Genomic DNA, 25777 nt, shown 5'->3' on the forward strand with positions numbered 1-25777 from the left:
ATTGTCTGGAGTTTCCTTCTTGGAGAGGTTCATCTTTTGTTACATTTGTTTGTTTTTTTCTTTTGATTTCAGCAGCACCCATTGTTGCTTTCAGACCACTCACTTGTGTTTGGGTTGAAATCTGCCCTTATAAAAAAATAAAAAATAAATAAACAGACTGAACTCTGAGAACTCAATGCTGGTTTATTTTAACTACTGTTGCGACTTGGTTACCCTGGACAGCCGGGTTGTAACATGGAGGAATAACTAATTGTAGTTAGTCTTGACTGCGCATAGATTGCTGAAGACAAATTCTAGCCACTCTTTATAGGACATATGTAGGACAAGAGAACATTGATCATATTCTTAATAATAGGAGGTTGTGGGTGGAGGTTGTGAGGTAAGTGATGGGCCAGGACCATCTCCCAGGCATCCACCAGATGAACATTCAATCCTTTAAATATGGCCCTGAGTACTTTGTCATTCTGCAGTGAGTACCAGTCACTGTTGGTCAGACTCACGTCTAACGTCAAAGCTCTGGGGTTTGCTGTCCGGATGATGACCACTGTACCTGGAGATCTGTCCAGCAGGCGTACCACCGCCCTACGGATGCTCTGCAACCGCCGGATGTAGCCCTCCACTGGAAAACTGCCGAAGTGCGCCCAGATGCCAAAGATCACGACAGTGTTGGTGCCTCCAATTACATTGTCTAGTTCATTGGCAATGTAACGCAACTCGTTGATTGGGACAGGGAGAAAACGAATAGGAGGACCATGGCAGCGAAACGTCATTAAGATGTTGTTTGCAAAGTCCATGGCCATGAAAGGTCCAACTCCCTTTGGGGAGTGCAGGTCAAACTCCTTGAGATCTAAAAGTATTACAGAGGAAACAGATTCAGTGTGAAGAAAATGATTTTATTTCCTTTAATCCCTGAGAGGCAACTACCTGGTAGTGCTCCATTGAAGTACTGAAACCACTGCCTGATGGTGGAGTCTCCGTACAGGTGGACCACTTTGCCTTTCAGACACTGAGTGATGGCTGAGGAGGTGTTGAACTGCTGGACTTTGGTGCCACTTAGTGTTTGCCATGCACCCTGGTAGTAGTAGCCTGAGGGTCCAGACTCCACACTGCTGCTTTTCACTGCTGCTTGACCTGAGAGGAGGGAAAGATGAGAATAACTTTGTTGATAAATCCCTTGAAAAGTTCCAAATCAGTTTATTACTGATAGAGATCCTGATAACCGTATGTCTTTGTGGACTCAGTTTTCTACCCTCATTGGCCCCACCTGCCCACAATAAACACCCATCTACCCAGGATGTCCTTGCATGAACATGTTTAATAGGACAATAACACATAAAGGCATCACTGATATTTTGTCTTAAAACTTTTTTAAAAAAGACTGTGGTTTTTGTGGAGGCAGTGTATAGTGGATTTGTTTTTGTTTGTATACTTTCGGCCACAGATTAACACACAACTTGTTAGCAGCATAACTTCATTGCAGCTTTTTTCTGTAATTCTTTCCAGCACATGTAGCAGAGTAAGTATCACAGCTAAGTAGATATTTGGACTCAAGTGGTATCCTCCCGCTAAATTGCTAAATAGTTTGTAAAATTACATTATTGGAAAGTTACTGAGCAATGGCCCCTTCAATTTTCCATGTCAGTGTAATTCTAACATATTGTATGCATCTATATCAGGAGTGGCCAACCAGTCCTTGTTAAACACAAGGATGTGACTAACGTGTGTGTGAGAGGAGCAGAGAGTGGGTTTGTGCTACAGCACACTATGCAAACTGGCAGCTGTGTGAGAGGAATTTGTCTGTGTGCAGAGATGGACTGGCCATCTGGCAAACCGGGCACTTTCCCGGTAGGCCGGTGTCTAGTGGGGGCTGGTCAACAGGTTCCTGTAATCAGTAAATTGTAATGGGATTTTAAATTTCATGGGTCACTTCTATTATCCCGTTGCAGTTTTTCCAGTGTTTTTACAGTATTAGTTATCAGCTCAGGAAACACACAGACCAATTACGTACGAGTTCAGTCATCCCATGTGACACTACTCAGCCAATGAATTCTCTGCATTGCAGCCGCTAAACATCAAAGCTGTGCGTTCAGAAAACAGTTGAGAGGGGAGGGACAGGCGAGAGAAGGATAGACCAAATAGAAAGACAAATAACGCGACACCGAGAAAATAGTAACCCTACACATGCTGACCATGTTCAAGGCAAGGCAGCTTTTTCAACTATGAACATAATGAAAACTAAATATGTTTCCAGACTCACCCATGAACTCCAAATGTATTTGAGAATGACCCTGACACCATTCAGGCCATGATTCAAAATACTGGCAGGGCAAGCTACAGCCCAGTTCTTCATGAAGCAGCAGAGGATATATGGGGATTCAATTGTTTACATTTTGAGACTTAGGTATTGTTAAAGCTGTATATATGTTAGTTCATGTTGTTCAGTCATTATTTTTTGAAGTTCTGCACTTTAACACGTACTGTTCTATCAAAAGTTATTTCTTAATAAATGCTGTCAGAATGTTTTTTGAACCGTACTGAATTTATTTGATTTGAAGCTAAGTTATTGATTACATGCAGACTTTAATAAAACTACTAGGTTACTTTAACATAAATCACATTAATTCAAGTTACACTTTAGGATGTTCCTAACCCCTAATTGCTCCTGATGGGTTGTGGTTAGTGTCTTGCATGGCAGCTCCCGCCATCAGTGTGTGAATGGGTAAATGTGACATATCATCATGTAAAGCGCTTTGGATAAAACCGCTATATAAATACAATCATTTACCATTTTTATTTCAAAAACACTTTAGCGAAAAGCATTTCCTAAAGCATTTGAGGCGAGAAATAAGCTGCGCAGCAGCTGAATCTGTTGACATTTTATGTCACCGACGGCGAGTTTAGATGTTTGAGGACAGTTTCACGATGCGTGGAATCTCCGCGCGCCGCATCTAATTTGCGTAAAGCAGAAGTCCAGTCTACTCTATGCAAATGAGTTGCAGCCCTCTGGAGACAAAACACACCAGATCACAGTTGGAAACGCACCGCAACCGGACCAGCATGACACATGCGGCGCATTTCCAGCTGTGATCCGGTGTGTTTACCTGGAGTGGGCTGTAGCTCATTTGCATAGAGTAGACTGGACTCCGGCATGCGGAGATTCCACGCATCGTGAAACTGTCCCCAAACATCTAAACCAGCCGTTGGTGAATTAAAATGTGGACAGATTCAGCGACTACACAATTTATTTCTTGCCTCAAATACTTTCAGAAATACTTTTCACTGAAGTGTTTTTGTAATAATAGACAAAGTTTGCGACCGAGCCGCCATGTTGGTCTGGCTTGAAATCCAGGAGCAGACCAGCCCCTGAGTCGATGCGCTTGTCCAATCAGGGGCAGGCAAGGTGCTTAAAGAAGGTTGCCAGGTGTTGAACACAGTTCGCAATGAAGGAGAAACTTATAACAGCGGTATCTGCACATGAATCGTAACCATTAGTGTTTTCGAAATAAAAGGCAAAGTTTGTGGCAGAACAGCTGTGTTTATCCGACTCATCTGCCGGATTGTCAAGCTGAAAGCGCTGTCATGTGACTATATTGTGGTCCACTAGTGACCGCTCGCTGTCTGCGGTGCGTTGCCGTGTGGGAAAATCACATTTAGTGGACATGCACCTTGAGTTTGCGATGTTGACACTGGACTGGGAGATCTTGGGAGGTTGGCTACTTGAAAAGTAGATCTTGGGTCAAAAAAGGTTGGATTCCCCCAAGGGCGTCAGTTTGTTTTTAAAAGTGGGGGGATGGAGACCACAGCACTTTGAGAAAATGTCGAAGAGTGGCGGCAAAATGCCACAAGCTGGGCTCAAACTCACAACCACCGCACCAAAGGCGGAGGCTCAACCTGTTGAGCTATCGGTACATGCGTCTAAAGGGGTCTGTGGGCCGCTATAGTACTAATTCTCCCGGGCCAAAATTTTGCCCCTGTACGCCTCTGGTCGGAGCTTCCACTTGGCACTGGCGCAAATTTAGCATCTGCACGTTTTTTTAACCTCACGAAGGTGTGCTGCGTGTCTGTACAACTCTCGGCCGAGTGCGGATGGTGCATTCAGGAGCGTAGGAATTTTCTATACTGCTGAAAATAACTGGGTTTACAACGGCTTACATGTGGAGAATTTGAATGTGTTGGAGTCAAAATGACCCCTGACAAAAAGTGGGGGGGACACATCCCCACCGTCCCCCCCTAGACTGACGCCTATGGGTTCCCCTAATCTATAGACACTACCGTTCAAAAGTTTGGGGTCACTTAGAAATGTCTTTATTTTTGAAAGAAAAGCATTTTTTTTCATGGAAGATAACATTAAATTAATGATAAATCCAGTGTAGACATTGTTAATGTGGTAAATGACTATTCTAGCTGTAAATGGCTGATTTTTAATGGAATACCTCCATAGGGGTACAGAGGAACATTTCCAGCAACCATCACTCCTGTGTTCTAATGCTACATTGTGTTAGCTAATGCTGTTGAAAGGCTCATTGATGGTTAGAAAACCCTTGTTTAATTATGTTAACACATGAATAAAAGTGTGAGTTTTCATGGAAAACATGAAATTGTCTGGGTGACCTCAAACTTTTGAATGGTAGCATATTATTTAAAAAATATTCATATACATATTAAACATAAACATATTCAATACATTTTCAATATACTGAAGAAGATTTTCTCCCTTAACATTTGTATGTGTGGTTTTCATGATATTAATACATTTTGCAGTTGCCGCATTTCTCCAACTGGCCTGAACAAATGTTTTACAGATGGGTGGTTTTCATTCACTTTCATTGTTAGGCTATGGTGGTTGTAGTAATAACAAGATCCTTTACCTTTCTGTCTTGGCAACACTGTGACACCAGCAGGTCCTGAAGCTGGAATTGAGACTTTCATGTTGACACCACTGAAGCAAAGCATACATGATAAAATCTTAAACATATGCAATGAAAAATTGGAAAGCATTTTGAGGTTAAACCTAGAAAAATCATTTAGAAAGTTAAAGCTGCTCTATATAATGTTTTCCTGTACACAATGAGTGTGTAAAGTGACAGATGTGCAAAGACATTAGTGTCTTTACACTAATTGTTAGACTTATAATTCTGAAATTTGCAGTTTCAGTTCAGTGTCACCACTCATCAGTGTCATTTATTTGACACAGAAGCCAACTGTTTTCAAAAGACCAAGCTCTGAGTAAACACTACAGACTAATAAACAGCTGGCAAAGTTATGATCAGCTGGTGAACATACTGGATCATGTTGTAGCTAAACAGCCGGATATTTCCTGTTACATCGATGGAGAGCAAACAGAAAAAAAAGAGTGAACAGCAGACTTGTATTTACCAGGCAAACATTAACACAACTACAAATAAATATTGGTGATCCTCCATGTTTGCTGAATGTAAACACTCGGTAAGGGAGCTTTAACAAATCAAGTGTGCATCTGTAGGTTTCTGCAAGGATGTTATCCAAAATAAATAGAAATTGTAGTGTAATTCAGAGTGGTGATCTTAATTTGTATGATTTATAACATATTTTACTGTATTAATAACTCCAGTAATTTTCCCCAAAAGACAACAAAATTTGAATAAAATATGTTTGTTTGGGGGAAAAAGAAAAAAAAGAATCCGCACCAGAGTTGAGGGAGTTTAGGGGAGCGATTCTCATTTACATATTGACATTGATTTGGTCGACGTACAACCGAGTGCTGGGGTCCTTCCTCTGGCCCCTCATTCTCTTTTCAAACACTCACGCCTGAAAGAGTTTCTCCTCGTTGCTCTTGAGGTTTTGTTTGACTTCTCTCCTGAAGTGGTTGATCCTGGTATCACAGTTCAGATTCTTTGGCTTGAAGCAGAACCAAGGTTCACCTGTATGGAGGTCAGTGTAGTTGCACAGCGGCTGCTCGGTCGAACGCAGGAATACGTTACAGATGGTAGTTTCAGAGACGGAGCCTGAGCGGAAGAGGCTCTGGAAGTAAACCCTGTCAGGCTTTTCACTGTTCAACCTGTGTAGCACCGTGACAGCCTCACTGGGGTGAACCAGTGTCACCTGAAAGGACAGAGAACACAACTTGATTTAACTTCAAGAATTGCTTGAAGCTACAACCCCTGTTCCTGGCATAAAGTTGATGCATCACAGACTAAACAACTCCACTGGTCCACCGCACAAAGCACATTATTTTCAGAGTAAGGCTGCAGAATTGTGAGATGCTTCTTCATTTTAAGCACCTAAAATGAAGAAGCATCTCACACTTGAATTCTGGGCAGCAGAATTCAACACATGGCTGGAGAATAGCCTGTTTGCTAAATCTCATCCCGAAAGCGCAAACACCCAATCAGTCCAGTCACAAGAGAGCTGTGGAGTGGAATGAAACGGATGACAGGCTTCAACAGACCTGCACCCAGAACTGAGGGAGACCCAGAGTTTGCTTCTGAGCTGAACCTATTCTTTAATAGGTTCGACACAACCCCCACCTCTGTGAGCTCAGAGAGTGGATCTGGGTCTTCACACCCCACACCAGCCCCCACTCACACCTCGACTGGAGATTCTGCCTCTGCCCCCTCCCCCATCATGGACACATCTCCGCCCTCCTCCCCCAGCTGGCCAGTGGCTCCTACAGACAGTTCACCCCCACCCCCCACCCACTAGCCTTGGACACTGACATCACCCAGCACCCTTCCCCCTCCCTCTCTCCCTGCCTCACACTCACGTCCAGCCAGGTACAGAGGGAGCTCTCGAAACTCCGCACCAACAAAGCCAGTGGGCTGAACAACATCAGCTCCAGGGTCCTCAGAGCGTGTGCCGGGCAGCTTGCTGGAGTCTTTCAGCACCTCTTCAACCTCTCCCTGAGGTTGATGAAGGTGCCCAACCTGTGGAAAACCTCCTGCATTGTCCCAGTACCTAAGAAAGGACGTCCCAGCACTCTCAATGACTACAGACCTGTGGCACTGACGTCGTATGTCATGAAGACCTTTGAGAGGCTGGTTCTTCAACACCTGAGGACTCTGCTATCTGCTTTCTTGGACCCCCTGCAGTTTGCATACTAGCAGCACATCGGCGTGGAGGATGCTATCATCTTCCTCACCAACAGGGCCCTGTCACATCTGGAGAGGCCTGGGGGCACCGTGAGAGTCATGTTCTTTGACTTCTCCAGGGCCTTCAACACCATCAGGCCCTGCCTCCTGGGGGAGAAGCTGCTGGAGATGCAACTGCACCCCGACACCACAACTTGGATCCTGGACTACCTCACAGGCCGACCGCAGTATGTCAGGGTGGACGGCTGCACCTCTGAGGTGGTTACAAGCAGCACAGGAGTACCCCATGAAACCGTCCTGGCACCCTTCCTCTTCATCCTCTTTACCTCTGATTTCCGGTTCAACTCTGGTTCCTGTCACATCCAGAGGTTTTCCGATGACTCCTCCATAGTAATGCTCCATAGCATTACTGATGATGATGAGGGGGAGTACAGAGGACTGATTGAAAGCTTTGTCATATGGTGTGACAGCAACAACCTGAAGCTCAACATCAGCAAAACCAAGGAGGTGGTTGTGGACTACCGGAGGAGCAGGAGGTCCCATGTCCCCATCATCATCCAGGGGGAGGAAGTGGAGAGGGTGGACTCATATCAGTACCTTGGGGTCCACATTAACAATAAACTGGACTGGTCCCACAACATGGACGCCCTCTTCAGGAAGGGACAGAGCAGGTTGTTCTTCCTGAGGAGACTCAGGTCGTTTGGTGTCTGCAGCAGGCTCCTAAAGGCTTTCTACCAGTCTGTGGTGGCCAGCACACTCTTCTTTACCATGGTATGCTGGTGGGGTGGCATCAAAACTGGTGAGGTCAACAGGCTTAACAAACTGGTGAAGAAGGCCCATTCTGTTGTGGGCCTTCAATTGGACAATCTGGAGACCGTGGTAGAGAGGAGGATCATGGACAAAATCAGGACAATCCTGGACAACCCCTCTCACCCTCTCCACGAGGAGCTATGGGACATGGGCAGCTCGTTCAGCCAGCACATCATCCCACCCAGAAGCAGAACAGAGTGCTCCTTTGTGCCCACCGCCATCAGACTCTTAAACAGCAGCGGAGGCCACAGTACATCACTGCACTGACCCCCCCCCCGTAACTACTGTACCTAACTCCTGTTGATTATTACTGTATTTAACTCTTGTTACCCTTCACACTGTCACTTTATATCACTGTGACTTTACTTCACTGCACTGCATAGCTCAGTTGGCCTGGATGACACTTTTTCGACATTGTGAATACCTCATACTGTTTGCTGTTTATTGTTTCTCCATTTTTTTTTTGTTTATTATATGTCACCCTTGGTTTGTCCTAAAACTATGTGTAATTCTTGAACCCAATGCATGCTACTACTCTTGTATCCTTGTACTTGTACTGTGCTACAGCAATACCTGAATTTCCTCTCTGGGGATCAATGAAGGATTATCTTATCTTACAATTCAAGTATTTGAAGGATGGTCGGTTAAGTATAAAATCAAAAACTTAGAGCTATGATGGAATGAATTAAACTCTCTGATTGTCATCATGCAAATGTTGAATGTCCAGCTAACAAACATACCTACAGTAGTAGACGAGCATTACTTCCAGGACCAAGAAGTATTTTATATCTTATCAGTTTGTCGGGTTACAATCTACATCACACCAGGCATATCTTTGTGTGTGTCTTTTACCAAAGGGAAGCTACAATCATAGCACAGGCTAATTTTAGCATCTGTTCTGTTCCAGTGGATTTGGGCATGTTTATACTCCGGCAAACCAAGCCAAACTTGTTTGACAAGATTACATGCATCAGGCTCATCAGCCAAAAAAGGCTTCTATAAGAAACAACAGTCTGATCTTGTATTTTCCCCTGACAGTGGGAATGCTATGGCTAACTAGCTCTACTCTGCAGTTCTATAATGCAGCCTCATGGGTTATCAATTGATTTGATGCTGACCTTTTGCCTGGAATAGGATTCTTTAGTCTGAATCTTTTATCATGATATCATGTACACCCCTTGTCAAAAGTTTTTAGGACACTTTCTCATTCAAATGAAAAAAATAGAACCTGTCCTACAACTTTTGACAGGGGGTGTATCGACCAAATTTGGTACACATATGCAGCACATCAGGCTGAACAAAAAAGTCAGTGACAGCCACATTCCAAACCCAAAAGGAAGTGAGCTATTTTGCGTTGAATGTCAGATTTTGCCCATTTTTCATTTTTTTCAAGAGCAAACTCCTCCTAGGGGGAAACTCCAATTCTCCTCAAATTCGGCCAGTACATACAGGAGGCCTTAATGATCCAAAGTTATTAAAATCTTTTTCCAAAGTCAAAGGGTGTGTCCGTGGTGGTCTCCGGAATTTTGATCCTTCGCCATGAAATTTCAAATGCTATGTAATGTCACAAACTAGATGGTTGTGAACCCATGCAGCAGGCAACAGACAGGCAGGCGGGTGAATTAATACAGGGTTTAATAATCAAAGACAAAATCAATCCACATGGGAGGCAAGGGGAATTACACAGAACGGAGGGAAACTAAACTAAAACAGGGGGGCTAAACTGAAACTAAGTTACAGGGGAGAGAGGTGACTCACGCACTGTCCGGGGGTTCGGGAGACGAGGTGGGGGGCTGAGCTGAGGGAGCCGACGGCGAGCATCTGACAAAGACTGAGGAGCAGACGGACCAGAAGCAGACGGAGGAGGGGTGCAGAGCGGAGGAGGGGTGACAAGCAGATGAGAGTTTCCGAGGTGAAGAGAGGAAGGTAGAACAGGTGAGGTAATCCACAGGGTGAGAGTCCTGACAGCGATGTGTGCGTGGTGGAGTGCGGCATGTAGTTTGCAGTTTGCAATGATCCAACGAGGGAGCAGAGGAGAGAGCCAGGCTCTTATGCTGCGCTGATTTTTAATCTGTGCCGGCTGTGCTTTTTATGGAGCCATAATGCTGACAGTAAGTTTTGGCATTGAAAAATGTTGAATTGAAAACGAAAATACAAACATTGAAGTTTCAATCTTACTGGCAGTGTTTTCGCGTGAGGGGCGGGGGCTGGGGGGGCGGGGCTTCTAGCGCGAGAACGCGCTTCTTGGTTTTGAGGAAAGGGGACAGGAGGAGATTGCCCTGTGCTGGCTAACGCCATTTTTGTTTGACCAAGCATGGATCAGAGTTCACCTCAGGGGCGGCTTGAATGTTATGTGAACGTTATGTCATTCGGTCGTTTGACCGAAGGACCGGTACGCTGGTATTTATTAAATAATTTTGATTATTGGACACTCGACGCCCATATAGCTCATCGGATTAAGCAGGCGACCCCATGTATAGGGGCTGGAATCAGACGCAGTGGCCCAGGTTCAATTCCTGCCTGTGGTCCTTTGCTGAATGTCATCCCCCTACTTTTCTCTCCATCTCCTGTCACTCTTCACTGTGACTATCACAATAAAAAGGCAAAAAAAAAAAAATTATTTTTATTTGTTAAGCTGCCAAAATATTCAAATGTGATTTATATTCTTCCATCTGCATATTATATTTTTTTCCCAATGGTCGTAATGTGTGTTTCACAGGTAAAATGTTTGAAAAAGGATTTTTTATGGTCTGAATTGTAATCAACTCTATGAGCTGGTGGGGGGTGATTCGAGTCGATTGCACAGGTGGGCTGGTCTGGTCCAAAAAGTCCCGTGCCGAATTTTGCTCCCAATCCGGTGTTCAAGATTAACTGGTGTTCCGATCAACTGGTGATGTTCAGTGACCAAGGCAGCTGTTACAACGGCAACACATAGCATAGGTGACTGTACCGATGCCTTTTCAAAACACACAGACGTCAATAAACTGTTCCGAAATGTTCTTGTTGTCAGCTTTAACGTTGTTATTGCTCTGTTTGGACTCACGGCTGTACAGTCTACCAGTAAAATACTCGGTTTAATGAGGACTTCCACCTAACGGAGTGGAAATATCGCTTCACTGTGGTAGAGTGTGACGATCTACATCACATTAACTGGTGACAGTCTGTGGCCTCAGTCAGACAGAAACACCAAGAGAAGTTCTAATACCGTTTTCAAAGCTTACTGTGATAAACCAGTTGTACCTGAGTTGTTCTACTTTTAAACAGATTTTAAGTAAAACAATGACATCATATAAACCATCTGACCACATTCTAACCAGAGGTTTCACATTCCAGCCTTCAGAACATCGATATGCTTCATCTGTTTTCCCCCCCGTTATTCAGGATTTATTTATTTTACTGGGGCATTGCAAGTTAATCAACATTGTATTCCATAGAATCAATGCATTGTAAATTAAATGCATTGACTTTATAGAACACAAAATTAAAGGTTTTTTTTTTTTATTTCTAAAGACCTGGAACAATAATAGAGATGAGGATATTTATTCTACAAAACCTTAACGAGCCCACCCTTGAACTATATAGCTAGCTGCTGTACAAACAAGATCTCACAACTCAAGACGTGAAACAATAAAATAAGAATGAATAAAAACAGACCAAATAAGATCATCTTGCTGAATTGTTCCACGCTAAGTTCCATCTGTAGATTCCCTCTCAGACTAAAAACTGCCTCTTCACTGAACACCTTTACACTTATATATACTTATGACTACCAATATCTGTGAATAAATTTTTTTTTCTTCTTTTTATTAGCTTTATTTGACAGGTAAGTAGAGAGACGGACAGAGAAGTAGGGAGAAAACCTACAGCAAAAAACCATGAGCTGGAGTTGAACCCAGGCCACTGCGTCAGGTTTATCTTCCTGTTTATAGATCTCCTGTTCAGTCACCTGAGCTTAAACCCCAGTATATGTGATATGCTGAAAGGAATTGGTGTCTTTCTTCAATGACATGTCAGTTTAGAGTATTATGACACAACAAAGTTCTGCTGCTGGTTTGAACATGAATGTCCTGTGGATTTTGCTAAATTGCTGCATTTCAAATCCAATACATTAAACACTGCTGGGCTGTTTAAGTAATATTTTGATGTTTGCTTTATTTAAATAAGACAGTGTAGCTGCAATGTGATCTAAACCTGCCAATACTGTATCAATATATTAATGTTATACTGCAACACTTCGGCATTCTGTTATCACCCGGCTTGGTGAACTTCTTGTTAAATAACGTGTACACCGTGTGCTGGTCTCCTGTCTGCTGCTTTAACAGGTTTTAACAGTAAACAGAGATCGCAGCTCCACTGGTTCCACAGTCTATGTTCCAACTGCGGTGACATAGTTTTTCTTTCATGTAGCCTGACAGTGCATGACTTTTAAAATGAGAACGCCTCTTATTTCCAGTTATTTTGTCAAGACCGAAATGTATAGAACAGCAGTAATCTCATTTTATAGACGAAGTTGTCCCATTGTTTATTTCCTGGTCAGTAGGTAAGGGGTCCTGAAAAGCCATGCCTACGAAACATCTGTCTCAGAAACCCTGCTATCACTAGTTGATCGGAACACCAGTTAATCTTGAACACCGGCCCTGGTTCACCTGGACCTGGGACTTCGAAAACGCCAGTAAGTCTGTTTCTCTTTGTACGTATGACTATACAATATTTTTCCACACAGAACCTCATGGCGTTAAAACCACTTTAGGCTTCATATTATGCTAATTTAGCAAACGTGCTAACGTTCTCTAAGCTGGCTAATGTAAAAGGGCTTTGACTTGTTTCTACAGACACATTTCCACTTACAGGAGGGATTCTTCATCAACTTAAATATTAATATTATTATTTAATATTGTTTATTAAATAACTTAAATATTATTTCGCCACAAATTAGCCCCCCCCCCCCCCCCCCCCCCCCCCCAGAAAAACGCAGGCAAAAATCCTTGATTCTGCGGGTACAAAACCTTGATTCTGCGTGCTAAATCCTTGATTATGCATTAGCTAGCTTAGAGAACGTTAGCACGTTTGCTAAATTAGCATAATATGAAGCCTAAAGTGGTTTTAACGCCACAAGGTTCTGCGTGGAAAAATATTATATACTAATACGTACAAAGAGAAACAGACTCACTGGCGTTTTCGAAGTCCCAGGTCCAGGTGAACTCTGATCCATGCTTGGTCAAACGAAAATGGCGTTAGCCGGCACAGGGCAATCTCCTCCTGTCCCCTTTCCTGAAAACAAGAAGCGCATTCTCACGCTATAAGCCCAGCCCCCCAGCCCCCGCCCTTCACACAAAACACTGCCAGTAAGATTGAAACTTCAATGTTTGTATTTTCGCTTTCAATTCAACATGTTTCAATGCCAAAACTTACTGTCAGCATTATGGCTCCATACTTTCCAGCACAGCCGCTCGTCATTAGTTTGACGAGCCAGAGCACAGGAGCAGGAGGGGGCGTGACATGTAAATGCCCTGAACATGCTCCAATCTGCCTGAAACTTTACATGTATGATCAGAGTCCTGCCCTGATCACACCCATATGATGAAATACACCCCCTGTCAAAAGCTGTTGGACAGGTTCTACTTTATTTGAATGAAAAAGTGTCCTAAAACTTTTGACAGGGGGTGTATGTAATCATCAAAAACATTTTACAATTCTCTCATTTGGAAACGAGCCAACTTGAAGCTTTAAAAAGTCCATTTCCAATCAACTTCTGAACTAAACACATCTCCTCTTGACATTGTAGTGATATATATGATCACAGATATGTGTTCAATTAAGTTCAATTCAGTTCAACTTCATTTGTATGGTGCTGACTACAGTTTGGGTTATCTCAGGATGCGTTACAGAAACCATAGGACTTGAAATGTTGTTCATACAATAGTTAAGAAAGGTTTCTGTTATTCCTGGAATGATTATGCTACTCCTTGACATGTTAAAATAAAAGAGATCTTTGTTCATGTGCTGGGACATGTTGGAATGATTTACCTTCTGTGGAGAAAGTGAGTATCTGTTACTGATGGAAAAAACTTGTAAGAGAACTCTCCATGCATGAACCTATATAAGTGAGTTATCTCTGTGATTCAAGCTGAGAATGCTTCCAGTTATCCATGGTGCCTGATCGGTCCTGGTCTTCTTTGTACTAAATTTGTCTTTATGCAAACAAGCCAGTGTCAACTGACTTTTCCTCAACTTCTCCACATCCTTGATGCCTGAGAAACTACAACATTTAAACAGACAAGACAGTAAAAGTTGCAATTGCTGTCTCAAAATATGATTCCAAGTTATGAATCTGTCACTCTTACATTCTAAACTTAATTAAAGCTGCAAGCAGCGATGGACGGGTCCTCGCATCCACGCTGGTCGGCGAATCCATGCACGTCCACCAGGTGGCACTGTGACTGAGAGTGTGTGCCGGCCTCTGAATCACATCTGGACCAGAGTTTAATCACACGTAAAATTTCAGCCAGATTGGAGCATGTTCAGACTAGTTATACAGCATTTCCTGTCTATCCACCAGGTGGCGCTGTAACTCAGAGTGTATTTCAAACAGTGGATGTGATGAGGGTTGGACTCTGATCACTCATGAAAAGTTTCAGGCTGATTTGACCATGTAGAGGCCAGTTGTACAGCATTTACTGTTCATCCAACAGGTGGCACTGCGACTGAGAGTGTCTGTTGGCCTGTAGATGTGATCAGGATTGGATTGTGATCACACATGGAAAGTTTGAGGCAGATTGGAGCATGCAGAGGAGAGTTATACAGCAGTTGATGTTTCTTGGCGAAGCATCAAAACTCTAATGGTCGCCATGGCCACGCTATTTGGCTTCTGGTTAAACTTTTGATAACTTTTCATCACCAAGTCCTGCTGTGTGGACTGACAAAATTTCAGGTCTCCTGGAATTATCCCCTTGGAGGTATTAACTCTCAAAAATGAGAAAAATCATAAAAAAATCTCACAATTAATCCAAGATGGCCGACTTCCTGTTGGGTTTAGGACATGGCTCCAAGAGGCTTTTTTGTGCGTCCTGATGTGCTCTATAAGCCTCCCAAATTTCATGGATATAGGTGAAATGTGCTGGGGGGGCTGTTTGTTAAAAATACTGTAGGGGGCGCTATAGCATGTGCAGTGCCGAGATGCATACGGTGTCGTTGCTTGGGTCGATGGTGATGTGTGTGGTAATTTTAGTGAGCATTGGAGTATTTCTAACCTGTCAAACAGCACTTTGTTTTGCATGGCGATATTTGGTTGCTACGGCAACAGCGTTGCATGAAATGTCACACCCTTCACAGTGTGGGATTGTCAAGAGGTGAAGACTCGACTGACCAATTTCCAGCATGATATCACCAAGTTTGGGGCCATTGTACCTGAAAATATAAGGCCTTAAACTTACTATTACCAACAGGTGGCGCTATGACCTTTGCGGAATTTATGAGTGTGGATGTGTTCAGACTGGACCTGGTGTCCATCATGTGAAGTTTGGGGCAGATAGGATCTTTTTCAGCTGAGATATGAATCGTTAAATTTTCATGGCGAAACATCGAAATTGGTTTGGCCGCCACAGACACGCCCTTTGATGACAAGTCACCATTTTCACTGGGATGCATCATCAATGTGTTTAGGCTGTTGTCACCGCATTTGAAGTGAATATGATCAACCGGGTAACAATAGGGCATGAAAGTGTAAAAGATGTCTATTTCCTGAAACCACAAGGTGGCGCTATGACTGTCAATGAATATCCCTATGTGGATGACATCAGGACAGGACTGTCATCATACATGTAAAGTTTCAGGCAGATTGGAGCTTGGTCAGAAGAATTAGACACCACTGTAAATGAAACATTGTGGAAGTTGGCCTAATGACCACTTTTCAATTTTGCAGGTGGCGCTATAGACCCATTTTGCCACACACATGCGCAACTCCCATAAAATATCAAATTTTTGGCCAGTCCTGATGTGCACGCCAAATTTCACGCGTTTTGGGATATGATAAGGCCCCCAAAAAGGCAATTCATTTGCCGGGAGAAATTAATTTTGACAAATTTACAGCAAATTCAAGATGGCAAACTTCCTGTTGGGTTTAGGGTGTGGCTGTGATTGACTTTTTGGTGTGTCCTGATGTGGTGCATATGCCCACCAAATATTGTAGCTGTAAATGAAACATTGTGGAAGTTGGCCTAATGACCACTTTTCAATTTTGCAGGTGGCGCTATAGAGCCATTTTGCCACACACATGCGCAACTCCCATAAAATATCAAATTTTTGGCCAGTCCTGATGTGCACGCCAAATTTCACGCGTTTTGGGATACGATAAGGCCCCCAAAAAGGCAATTCATTTCCCGAGGAGCTATTAAGTTTGAAAAATTTACAGCAAATTCAAGATGGCCGACTTCCTGTTGGGTTTCGGGCGTGGCTGTGATTGACTTTTTGGTGTGTCCTGATGTTCTGCATATGCCCACCAAATATTGTAGCTGTACATGAAACATTGTGGCAGTTGGCCTAATGACTACTTTTTCAACTTTGCAGGTGGCGCTATAGAGCCATTTTGCCACGCGCATGTGCAACTCCCATGAAATATCAAATTTTTCGCCAGTCCTGATGTGCATGCCAAATTTCATGTGTTTTGGAGTATGATAAGGCCGCCAAAAACCCAATTTACTTTCCGGGAGAAAAAAAAAAAAAAAACCCTAGGGTTTCAATAGGATCCTTGGCACCGCTGGTGCCTTGGACAGTCGGTGCCCTTGCACCGCCTGTCCTTCGCACCCTCGGTGCTCGGACCCTAATAATAATAAACCCTAGGGTTTCAATAGGGTCCTTGGCACCGCTGGTGCCTTGGACAGTCGGTGCCCTTGCACCTCCTGTCCTTCGCACCCTCAGTGCTCGGACCCTAACTAAGCACAGACCTTGGCTATCAGTCAATTGGAAAATAGACGAACAGCATTTACCAACCCCATTTAACATGGGAAATTTTATTCTTACCTCAACCCAAGCGCTTCCTTCCCAGAGTAAAGACAAAACAGTAGAGTAGGTGCCATTGAGATGATCCTCCACTTTCCCAACCACACCAGCACCAAGAGTCGGATTGTGCAGCCGGGCGAATAAGACGTCTCCTCCAGACTTCTTAGGACTTCCTTGGAAGTCATACATTTTGATCAGCACCTTCAGCTTGTCCCCTACATGCCACTGTCCATCTCCACTTTGTGGAAGAATGGTGAAGGTGCTTTTAGCTGGACAACTGGTTTTGGTCAAGGAAAGAGGAGTCGGCAAAGGTGGAGTTTCTGGCCAAGCAATGGATTCCAGTAGGAGTTTTTCTTCAAGGTCCTCTTTAGGGGACAGTGACTGGAAAGTCCAGAAATCATGATGTTTCTTAGGCACCGCTCTTGGAGGGATGATAGTGAGGTTTTCTTTCTTCTGAAACTGGTAAAAGAGAGATGGTGACAAAGATGCTTCAAACAAAAGGAAGGCCAGAATAGTGTTTTATGCTCTTTAGAACAGAGTGATGTACGAAATGAGGGATTTCTGTGAGATGAAAAGAACTGAATTTTGATTTGGGCCTTTTGCTGCCTTATACATAGGAAAAATAACAGGAGTTTAAAAGTGATCAGTCTGCTCTGCCAAAGGCTAACCCTAACCTCTGCATCAAAGGGTTTGTGTGTTTCAAGGTCTTGTTCACCAAAACTCACATTGGTTGAAAGAAATAATTTTGATTTGTATCATCATCTTGAGGCTAACTGGCACTGATGGTGTGATTTAGGTGCTGATCAAAGGCAGGGCTGTCTAATGCTGCATTCCTCAGATATGGGACGTTGGACTTGGATCATTCTTTACCTTTGGTTTGATGCACAAAGTAGGAAAAATGGTACATTTTCTCATGTTTTATGAATTTAGATATGAAACTCATGAACAGTAGAGAAGCTATGTTCATTTACTGCTCACTGTAAAGGCTGTAATTTTGTGGGAATCATGTCAAATGCTGAGGTCAAAACTGAGAAACTCTACCCACGTTACCAAGTAGGAAATATGACTTCTGGTGGCATTTTCCTTGATTTTCCGAGTCAGAAATGGGAAACTCTGACTTCCCAATTGCCCTTGAATTCAGCATTGTGCCACATGCAGCAAATACTGTTCACTCTGTGTCTTTTTGTCATTGTGTGGTCAAGGTCGGCTCTTGAACAGATGCTAAAATTAGCCTACGCTCTGATGGTAGCTTCCCATTGGTAAAAAAACACATATGCCTGATGTGATGTAGACTGTAACCCGACAAACTGATGATATAAAATACTTCTTGGTCCTGGAAGTAATGCTAGGATTCTACTGTAGGTATGTTTGTTACTTTTGGCGGGGTCTTGGTGAGTTAATGGAGCTCAGCTAGCTATATCAGCCATGCTGTGGTTAACACAAGGGCTATTAGACTATTAGGTGTAACTGACTTTATTTACTGTTTTGATGTTGATGCTGAGTATTGGAGTTACAGTTAAAGCACATGTTTCTGCACTGGTGATTTTATAAGAAAATATGAGTGTTACATTCTGTGGTGTGTTTGAGTAGGTAAGGTAGGTTGTGTTTTTCCTCCTCTCTATTCCCTGTTCCCAGGTTACGTCCAATGGGAGTGGCTAGGTGCACCTGTGGCTTCTTCCAATCAGCAGGGATGGTTAAAGGATGAGCCAACCTGAGCGTTGTGGCCAGTGGTCCAGATCAGCTGCCAGAGTGTGGTGTTGTTGTCTCGTGCTGTTTGAGGACAAGTGTCTAATGGTTAAAGAGATGTGTAGTGTGACCAGCTTTGTACTTAAATAAGTGTGCTTTGTGTTGGAGTCAACTTTTTGGATGAACAGATTTTCTTTTGTTGATGTCACACAATCAGTTTTCCTGCCTCTGTTTCTTCTTTATAGCTGTTACTCGCTTCATCACCTAGTGTTGGGGACGTGACATATTTGGGGGCTCATCCATTTCTTTAAAAGGACTGAGGAAATTCATCTTTTGGAGTGTGTGGTTTTTTTTGTGTTTGTCACTGGTGAGCCTTTGTTTTAATGCTTAGCTGTGGCCTCATTCACGATTTCCTCAGGCAGACAGGTGAATGTCCAACTGAGCTGCTTCAGCTCCTCCATCGGACGCTCTTTTGTTTTTGTCTTTCTTATTTTCAGGGTCAATCCTGGACGGGGTCCAGTCCCTGTTGGGGCGGCTGAGGCCCTGAACGCTGAGTTTAGCCTTTAAAGTTGCCGGTGAGTTCACCAGTTAGTCTAAATGCAGGTTCTTCAGTTGATATGAGTAAAAACATTTCCTTAGTTCCTGCATTTCATGAGACAGAAGTGGAAGCTTATTTCAGTGCATTTGAGCGGATAGCTGTTGCTTTGTGCTGGCCTAGAGATGTGTGGGCTATTTTGTTACAGTGTAAGTTATCAGGTAAGGCTCAGGAGGCCTGTTCTTCCCTCTCTGTAGAGGATGGTCTGGTGTATAAGGTGAAGCGTGCTATTCTACGTGCCTATGAATTGGTCTCTGAAGCATATAGACAACGTTTCCGTGGCCTTAAGAAAGCGGCGAACCAAAGCTATATGGACTTTGTGAGAGAGAAAGATACGTTGTTTGACAGATGGTGTGCAGCCAGTATGGCTGGTGATTTAACCTCTGTTCATGAGCTTGTGTTGTTGGAGGAATTTAAAAACTGTCTGCCAGAGTGTACAGTAGTTTACCTAAAGGAACATAAGGTTAGTATGTTTTAGCAGGCAGCTACTCTGGCAGATGAGATTGCTCTGACGCTCAAAAATGTGTTCTTCAAGCGTGATTCCTCCCTCCATGATTCTTTCCAACAAGCAGAGCAGCAGCTGACGGGTAATGTGTCGGCAGGTCCTGCGATTTAGAGGAAGTGTTTCTTTCTGCCGCCAGTCAAGTCATACTATAGCTGAATGTGCAGCGTTGAAACATGAGCAGCGGGGCTCAGTCCAAAATCTGCCCAAAGGGGTAGGGCTGATTAAAGCTCCCACCGTCCCTGCCAGTGTTCCGAAGGCGCCTGATGACTGCTTTAATGTTCATTTTCAAAGGTTTTGTCTCCCTCACAGGTAAGATGGAGGACCAGTGACTGATTATGGTGCTGCGTGATACAGCCTGTTCTCAGTCCATCATCCTTTCTAGTGTGCTGCTGCACAGTGCTGAGTCTTCCTGTAATACTAGTGCAGTAGTGAGGGGTATTGAAATGGGTTTTGTACCTGCCTCTCTTCACAGGATTCATATTCAGACTAAGCTTGTCAGGGCTCCCTCCTCAACCCCGTCCTTCCCACCTGACATCCCCAATACCCCCTTTTCCCATCTGTTCCTGTTCCTCTCCCTCTCATGCTCCCCTCTCTCTCTCTGTTCCTTGGTTTCTGTCTCTGTCTCCCTTCAGTCTCCCGTCTGCTCCTCTGCCCCTGTCTCTCCCTTCAGTCTCCCATCCGTTCCTCTGCCCCTGTCTCTCCCTCTGTCTCCTCCTGGTCTCCCATCCTCTCCACTGCCTGTTCTTTCCCCAGTGCGACACCTGAGTGGAGTGCAGGCTCACACCTGCCTCCACTCAGGTAATCAGCCTTTCCTGTGGGTCCCGGACAGCTGACAGACATCACCCTGATTACTCACCTCAGCAATAAGAACCGGCTCATCCTTCCACTCCCTGCCAGATTGTTGAACAAAGACTGCACAGTTCAGTTTGCTCTCTAGCCTCCTGAAAGTTTGTTGAGTTTTTGTCACCTTTTTAACCTTGTTCCTTTTCTGCCTTCACCCAGACCCAGCTGTCCGGGATCTTCACCACCCAGAACCCTTGTCCGCCTTCCCCAACCCATTTCGTCACCCCCCCCCCCCCCCCCCCCCCGTTCCTGCCTGGATTCCCCGACCTGCTTCCCTCCCGGAGCCTCCAGAACCACCTGGTCAAGCCCCCCACTGCATCAGTCGCTCCCGCTCCTGCACCCTGGTTTCCCCCCCACCGATCCACTATTCACTCCCTTACAATAAAACTCCTCCTCAGTTCCACCGGCCTTGGTAGTGTGGCTTTCTGTTCGGGTCCGCCTCCTGAGATAGTGACAAAGCTGATGGCAGATTTTTCTTTTGGTGGGTGTCCAGACTACTTTTCCCATTGATGGTGCAGATTTAATTGTGGGGAATGACATTGCTGGTGGCAGGCCCCTTACAGTAGGGAGAAGTATAGTCCATGAGCCAGATAGGTTGGTCGGTACCAATCAGGGGGGCAAATTGCCACCGATACCATTTTATTGTGCTACCCATGCATATATCAGTTTGGTATGATAGACCTCTCAAACAGTGTTGCCAACTTAGCGACTTTCTCGCTAAATCTAGCGACTTTTCAAAGCTCCTAGCGACTTTCTTTTAATCAAAAGTGACTAGCGACAAATCTAGCGACTTTTTCTGCCGTTTTGGAGACTCTAATAGGAAAACTGGGATCATTCTGCAGTTACTGTTTTCAACAAGCAGCAGGTGCTGCTGTGAGCTTCTCCCCCTCCCAGAGCACAGGCTGTCAGTCCAGTAACCCCACAGCAGTCCGAGTGAGGGAGGGGGAGACACACATCACTCCGCGGTCAGACGACAGATGAATCGCGCATGCGCAGTCACTACAGATCCCATCCAGACTTACGGAGCCATATAAACGAAAATGTTTCTTCACTGTCATGCTAAAATAAACCACAGCATTTAGCCTCTAGCACAAAAACATATTTTGGGTGTTTTATATTCACTTGTTGGTCTCTTCCACAACGTTATTCCTCTCTCCTACAACGTTGATTACAATTACATGCAAACTGGGAAATATGCTAATTAGGCGATGACGTCATTTAGCAACTTCTAGCGACTTTTAGGACAGCCAACAGCAACTTTCCTTGCTGAGGAGTTGGCAACAGTGCTCTCAAAGTGGCAGCTTAATGTATCTTTTGCAAGTCGCAAGTTTTCGCAGACTGCGTCCCCTTAGAACTAAAGGACCGGCCATTTACCAGTCTATCCCTTGCTTTAGTTTGGGAAGAATGTCTTCAACATCTCCAGAAGTGCTCCAGAGTACATTTTGGAATGGGCCTTTGTGTTCACAACAGAACTTGATGCTATCTAAATTTAAAAAAATCTACATAATTCTAATATTTTCATTGTTTTCATACGCCTGTAATAAGCTGTTTTCCCTAATGCATGAAGTGGCGTTAGGTGTTAACATTACAAATAGACCAGACATATTGGTACCATCTCAGGTGTCCAAACCTAAGTGGTACTAAAATGTACATTGGGATAATATAAGTACATTAAGATGGGACAGCATTTCCACACTGGCAGCTTTATCATTCATTTATGATTTTTAGACATAACCGTGGTTTAGCTCATATCTTTTAACCCTCTGAAGCCCACAGTTGGAAAACTGCAACATTTTTTTAAGGCTGTCTAGCTGTACCTCTTTCTTCCTGAATGTAGACAAACACTACATATCCCAGCACCCCACACTCTGAACTGCAAAAATGCAACATTTTTGGCAGGAAAATATTAATACTGTAAGATATACCACATTCCAAGTTCAAACAACATGTCTTCCACTGACCCCCCAGATCTCTCTTTAGGAACAATTTTCCAAATAAGTATTTGAACCTGTGGTATTTTTTTCTTCATCCTAAAGATGTTTAGTGATAGACAACTCAAATAATTTATTTTAAAAAGTATAATACATGTGATTTTTAGGGATTTCTTTCAATGGTTCAATAATGCAACACTGGGTCTTAGTGGGTGCTACTTATTTACACAGAAAGCACCATCACAGGTCATGAGTAAGTTCATCAATTGTGCCATCTACACAGTGCTTATACTTTATGTCCTATCTGACATGCTTCAGCTTTATTGTATTCCAGGGTCTATAGAGGACATTTCATGTCATCAGCAGCACTGCACATGTAAAGCCCGAGAGTTGTTTCCTGCTGACATTCAGCACAACTCAGAAGTTGTCAGCTCTCATATAACGCCTAAAACAGAAGAATTATGTGAAGCCACAACGGCAGCCACCTTGGCACTGCTGAAAATTGGCATGAGTGAGAGACAGGTAGTGAAAAAACTGAAAGTCTCCAAGACAGCTGTTCATTACACCAAGGAAAAAAACATTCCAGCCAACTTACTGGTTAGGAGGAAGCCTGGAGAAGCTACAAACCAGACTAGACATATATTGGTACCACGTCCTGCATTCTTGGGGGAGTCCAATTTTAAATAGGGAGATATAAAGTTTTCTCAGTGAACAATTATTTTATTGACACGTGTACAACACTGATGGAATATAAACAATATCTGGCGATTAAACCCTGTCCTAACGTTCTCATGCGAGTGAAGCTGAGAGCAGTGTAGGATCTCCTCTGATGCCATTTAGACACCGGTGGATGAGAAGAGGAGAGACGTGTCACCTAATCATATTTAACACGAAAACATGTCAACAGTTCACTACTTAATCACATTTAACCCGAAAAACAGTAGAAAACAACAACAAAACAGCAAATGTACAACAGAAAAGCCGTCAAGTGGCCACAGAGTGAAACGTAAGGCGCACACGTTCACACAAAAATACTACAACAATCCACATTTTCCACCACACAAGGTGGTTGGTCATCCAGAAAAATGAACTTGACAATTTTCTCTGTTATATTCTGGGGTGAGTTTTGTACTCTTCTGTAGTGCTTCCTGCAACGATGGTTACCACAGGTCACTTTTTGTTTTTTGCACTCGCCTGTAAAAAGTCTCCGTACTGCTTTCCATGATGCTTCTGCAGATGCTTTATTAAGTTTGTTGTGTTAAAATGTCCGGTTTTGCTGCCACCCCTTGAGACACTCATTTTGCAAACGCTGCACTCGGCTGTTTTACTTTTCTCCTCCGTTTGTATATAGTAATTCCACGCAGCAGACGTGACCACAGCTCTGCAGGCTTCTGTTTACTCTCTGCTCACGTGACGAAAACACGGGCACATGGCAACCATGGCAACAGCTCGTCTGTGTTACGGCATGTCGTGAAAAGTGAAGACGAGGATATATGAGACAGACTGGGCTTATGGATCGGATCGAACAAGTTCTAATAAAAAAACTCCGATGCTCGATCCGGTCATTTTGGCCTGGATCGAACTCGATATCGATCCAGTGGTTCGGATCGAACCATCCCTAATTTATACATATCTTTTTTCGCTCTGCTTGATCTAAAAAGCATTTTTTATTGACAATTTTTTTCTTGATTTCTTTTAGTATGTCTTGAAGCCAGAAAGCTGTCATTTTAAATGACTTTAGCCTTTTTCTACAAAATTAAATAACTGAATGAACATCCTCCAGGATTGGTGATTCCATAATTTTTCGCCAGGGGTTGAAAACTGTAACCAAAGTCTACCCAATACAAAAATATGGTAAACAAAACTACAAATGTAAACCTAATATAAAGTAGTAGCTCCACCACCATGATTGTTGTCATTGTTGGTGGACCTCCTGGTGTCACAACAATTCCCACCTGGAGTCATGTGAGTCCTGTGTCATTAATGGGCCATCCGCCATGTGAGCTGGAGTGATTATACATTTTTTAACTCCCCATTAGTCAGTTAGAACTAAAGAAGCCTCTTGGATTAGAGATAAAATGTCTTCAAGAACCTACAGGAGAAGTCCATTTGATTTTGATTGAAGCTTCTACGATTACCACAACTTTCATGACTAAGAATCTTTACAAATTACAGACAAATGTAATTAAAATACAGCAATATCTTACTTTGTAATGCATTAGCTCCAGCACTTAGAGACAGTTAGAATAAAAGAAAAAAAACAAGACAAACTTTTGCTGCAACCTGCCAAAAGACACTAAAGTTGCAATGTTATGAAGAACATTTCAGTAATCTTTAACGTGTCAAACAGCTGCCACATTCACCAAAAAAGAAAAAAAAACAAGCAAAAAAAAGTCCTTACCTCCAAATACAGCACAAAGATTAGGGCAATCACAGTCAACAAAAAGAAGATGACATCGAGCTTTGGCAGGTAAGTGGTCACCTGCACTTTACGATCTCTGAGCGTCATGATTGCTGATATGTCCCTGTAAAGAAAATGTAGAAGTACGGTGAAAAATTGCATAAAATATGATGAGTGTCAACATTTAGTGTTCAACATCTGTCAGTGAAATCCTGTTGATAATATGTCTTACCTCAGCAGAATATCTTCTGAAAATGACACGGTGAATTCTGATGAAATTATACCGCCATCATTCAGTTGATTTTATAGTCTTGTACTGAACTTTGTCCTTTTTTTGACTTCCTGATAGTAAACAAGAGGCTTGTGAACACATGCAGCACTGCAGCAAGGATCATATTCACTGATCTCATAAACACCAGTCTTTCCTGATGGCTGAACAAACCTGTCTAACCATTCCCAGATACCGCCACTCCCCAGGAGCCAGCCACCCTCCCTTCCACCCTGTAGTGAGTGAACTCACAACCAAAAACATAAGCCAGTGAACGTTTTATACAATACGCATCATTTTGTCAAACAGTATGCTGTTTAAATCACTTTTAATTTAATAGTATTGCATTAAAATCCTCATAAGCTTCATACTAAAATTACCACAGTTGTTCAAAAGCAATGAATGGAAAACAGACTCATTGTTTCTGTTGTTTCCTGAAGTTAAACAACATATTCATAGCATTTCTAACAGATTTTCAAAAACATGTGACTGTTGAGGGAATTCCTGAGGGGTTAAGCTACATTCAGTTGTATGCACCACAGACAAATGTTACAAACGTACACCTTTACTGTAAGAACATCTGTAAATTTACATACAGTCTACAGTGGAATGTCACATCATTGTCACGAATCGGAGCTGGTGGACCCGAGCAGAGAGCCACACCACCAAGGCTG

The 25777-nt window shown here is 43.3% G+C and overlaps 1 protein-coding gene across 1 annotated transcript; it reads right to left on the minus strand.

The window, feature by feature from the left end:
* Positions 1-250: 250 nt before the first annotated feature.
* Positions 251-24943, minus strand: LOC127535123 (NXPE family member 3-like). Its single transcript, XM_051952186.1, has 6 exons — positions 24917-24943; positions 16896-17333; positions 5786-6081; positions 4869-4939; positions 925-1131; positions 251-847 (listed from the first exon to the last, which is right to left on the minus strand). The coding sequence occupies exons 1-6, from the start codon at positions 24941-24943 to the stop codon at positions 294-296; spliced, it is 1593 nt and encodes a 530-aa protein (XP_051808146.1). The 3' UTR covers positions 251-293.
* Between the last annotated feature and the right edge of the window lie 834 nt (positions 24944-25777).

Source organism: Acanthochromis polyacanthus, chromosome 8 (assembly GCF_021347895.1).
Source record: "Acanthochromis polyacanthus isolate Apoly-LR-REF ecotype Palm Island chromosome 8, KAUST_Apoly_ChrSc, whole genome shotgun sequence".
NCBI lineage: Eukaryota > Metazoa > Chordata > Actinopteri > Pomacentridae > Acanthochromis > Acanthochromis polyacanthus.

Excerpts from the sequence above, each read along its gene's own strand:
- LOC127535123 (XM_051952186.1), bottom strand. The coding sequence starts at position 24,943 with ATGACGCTCAGAGATCGTAAAGTGCAG. Across the intron at positions 17,334-24,916 it reads TCAGAGATCGTAAAGTGCAG|TTTCAGAAGAAAGAAAACCT; the intron begins GTGACCACTTAC and ends CTCTTTTACCAG. Across the intron at positions 4,940-5,785 it reads GAGGAGAAACTCTTTCAGGC|TGGTGTCAACATGAAAGTCT; the intron begins GTGAGTGTTTGA and ends GCTTTGCTTCAG.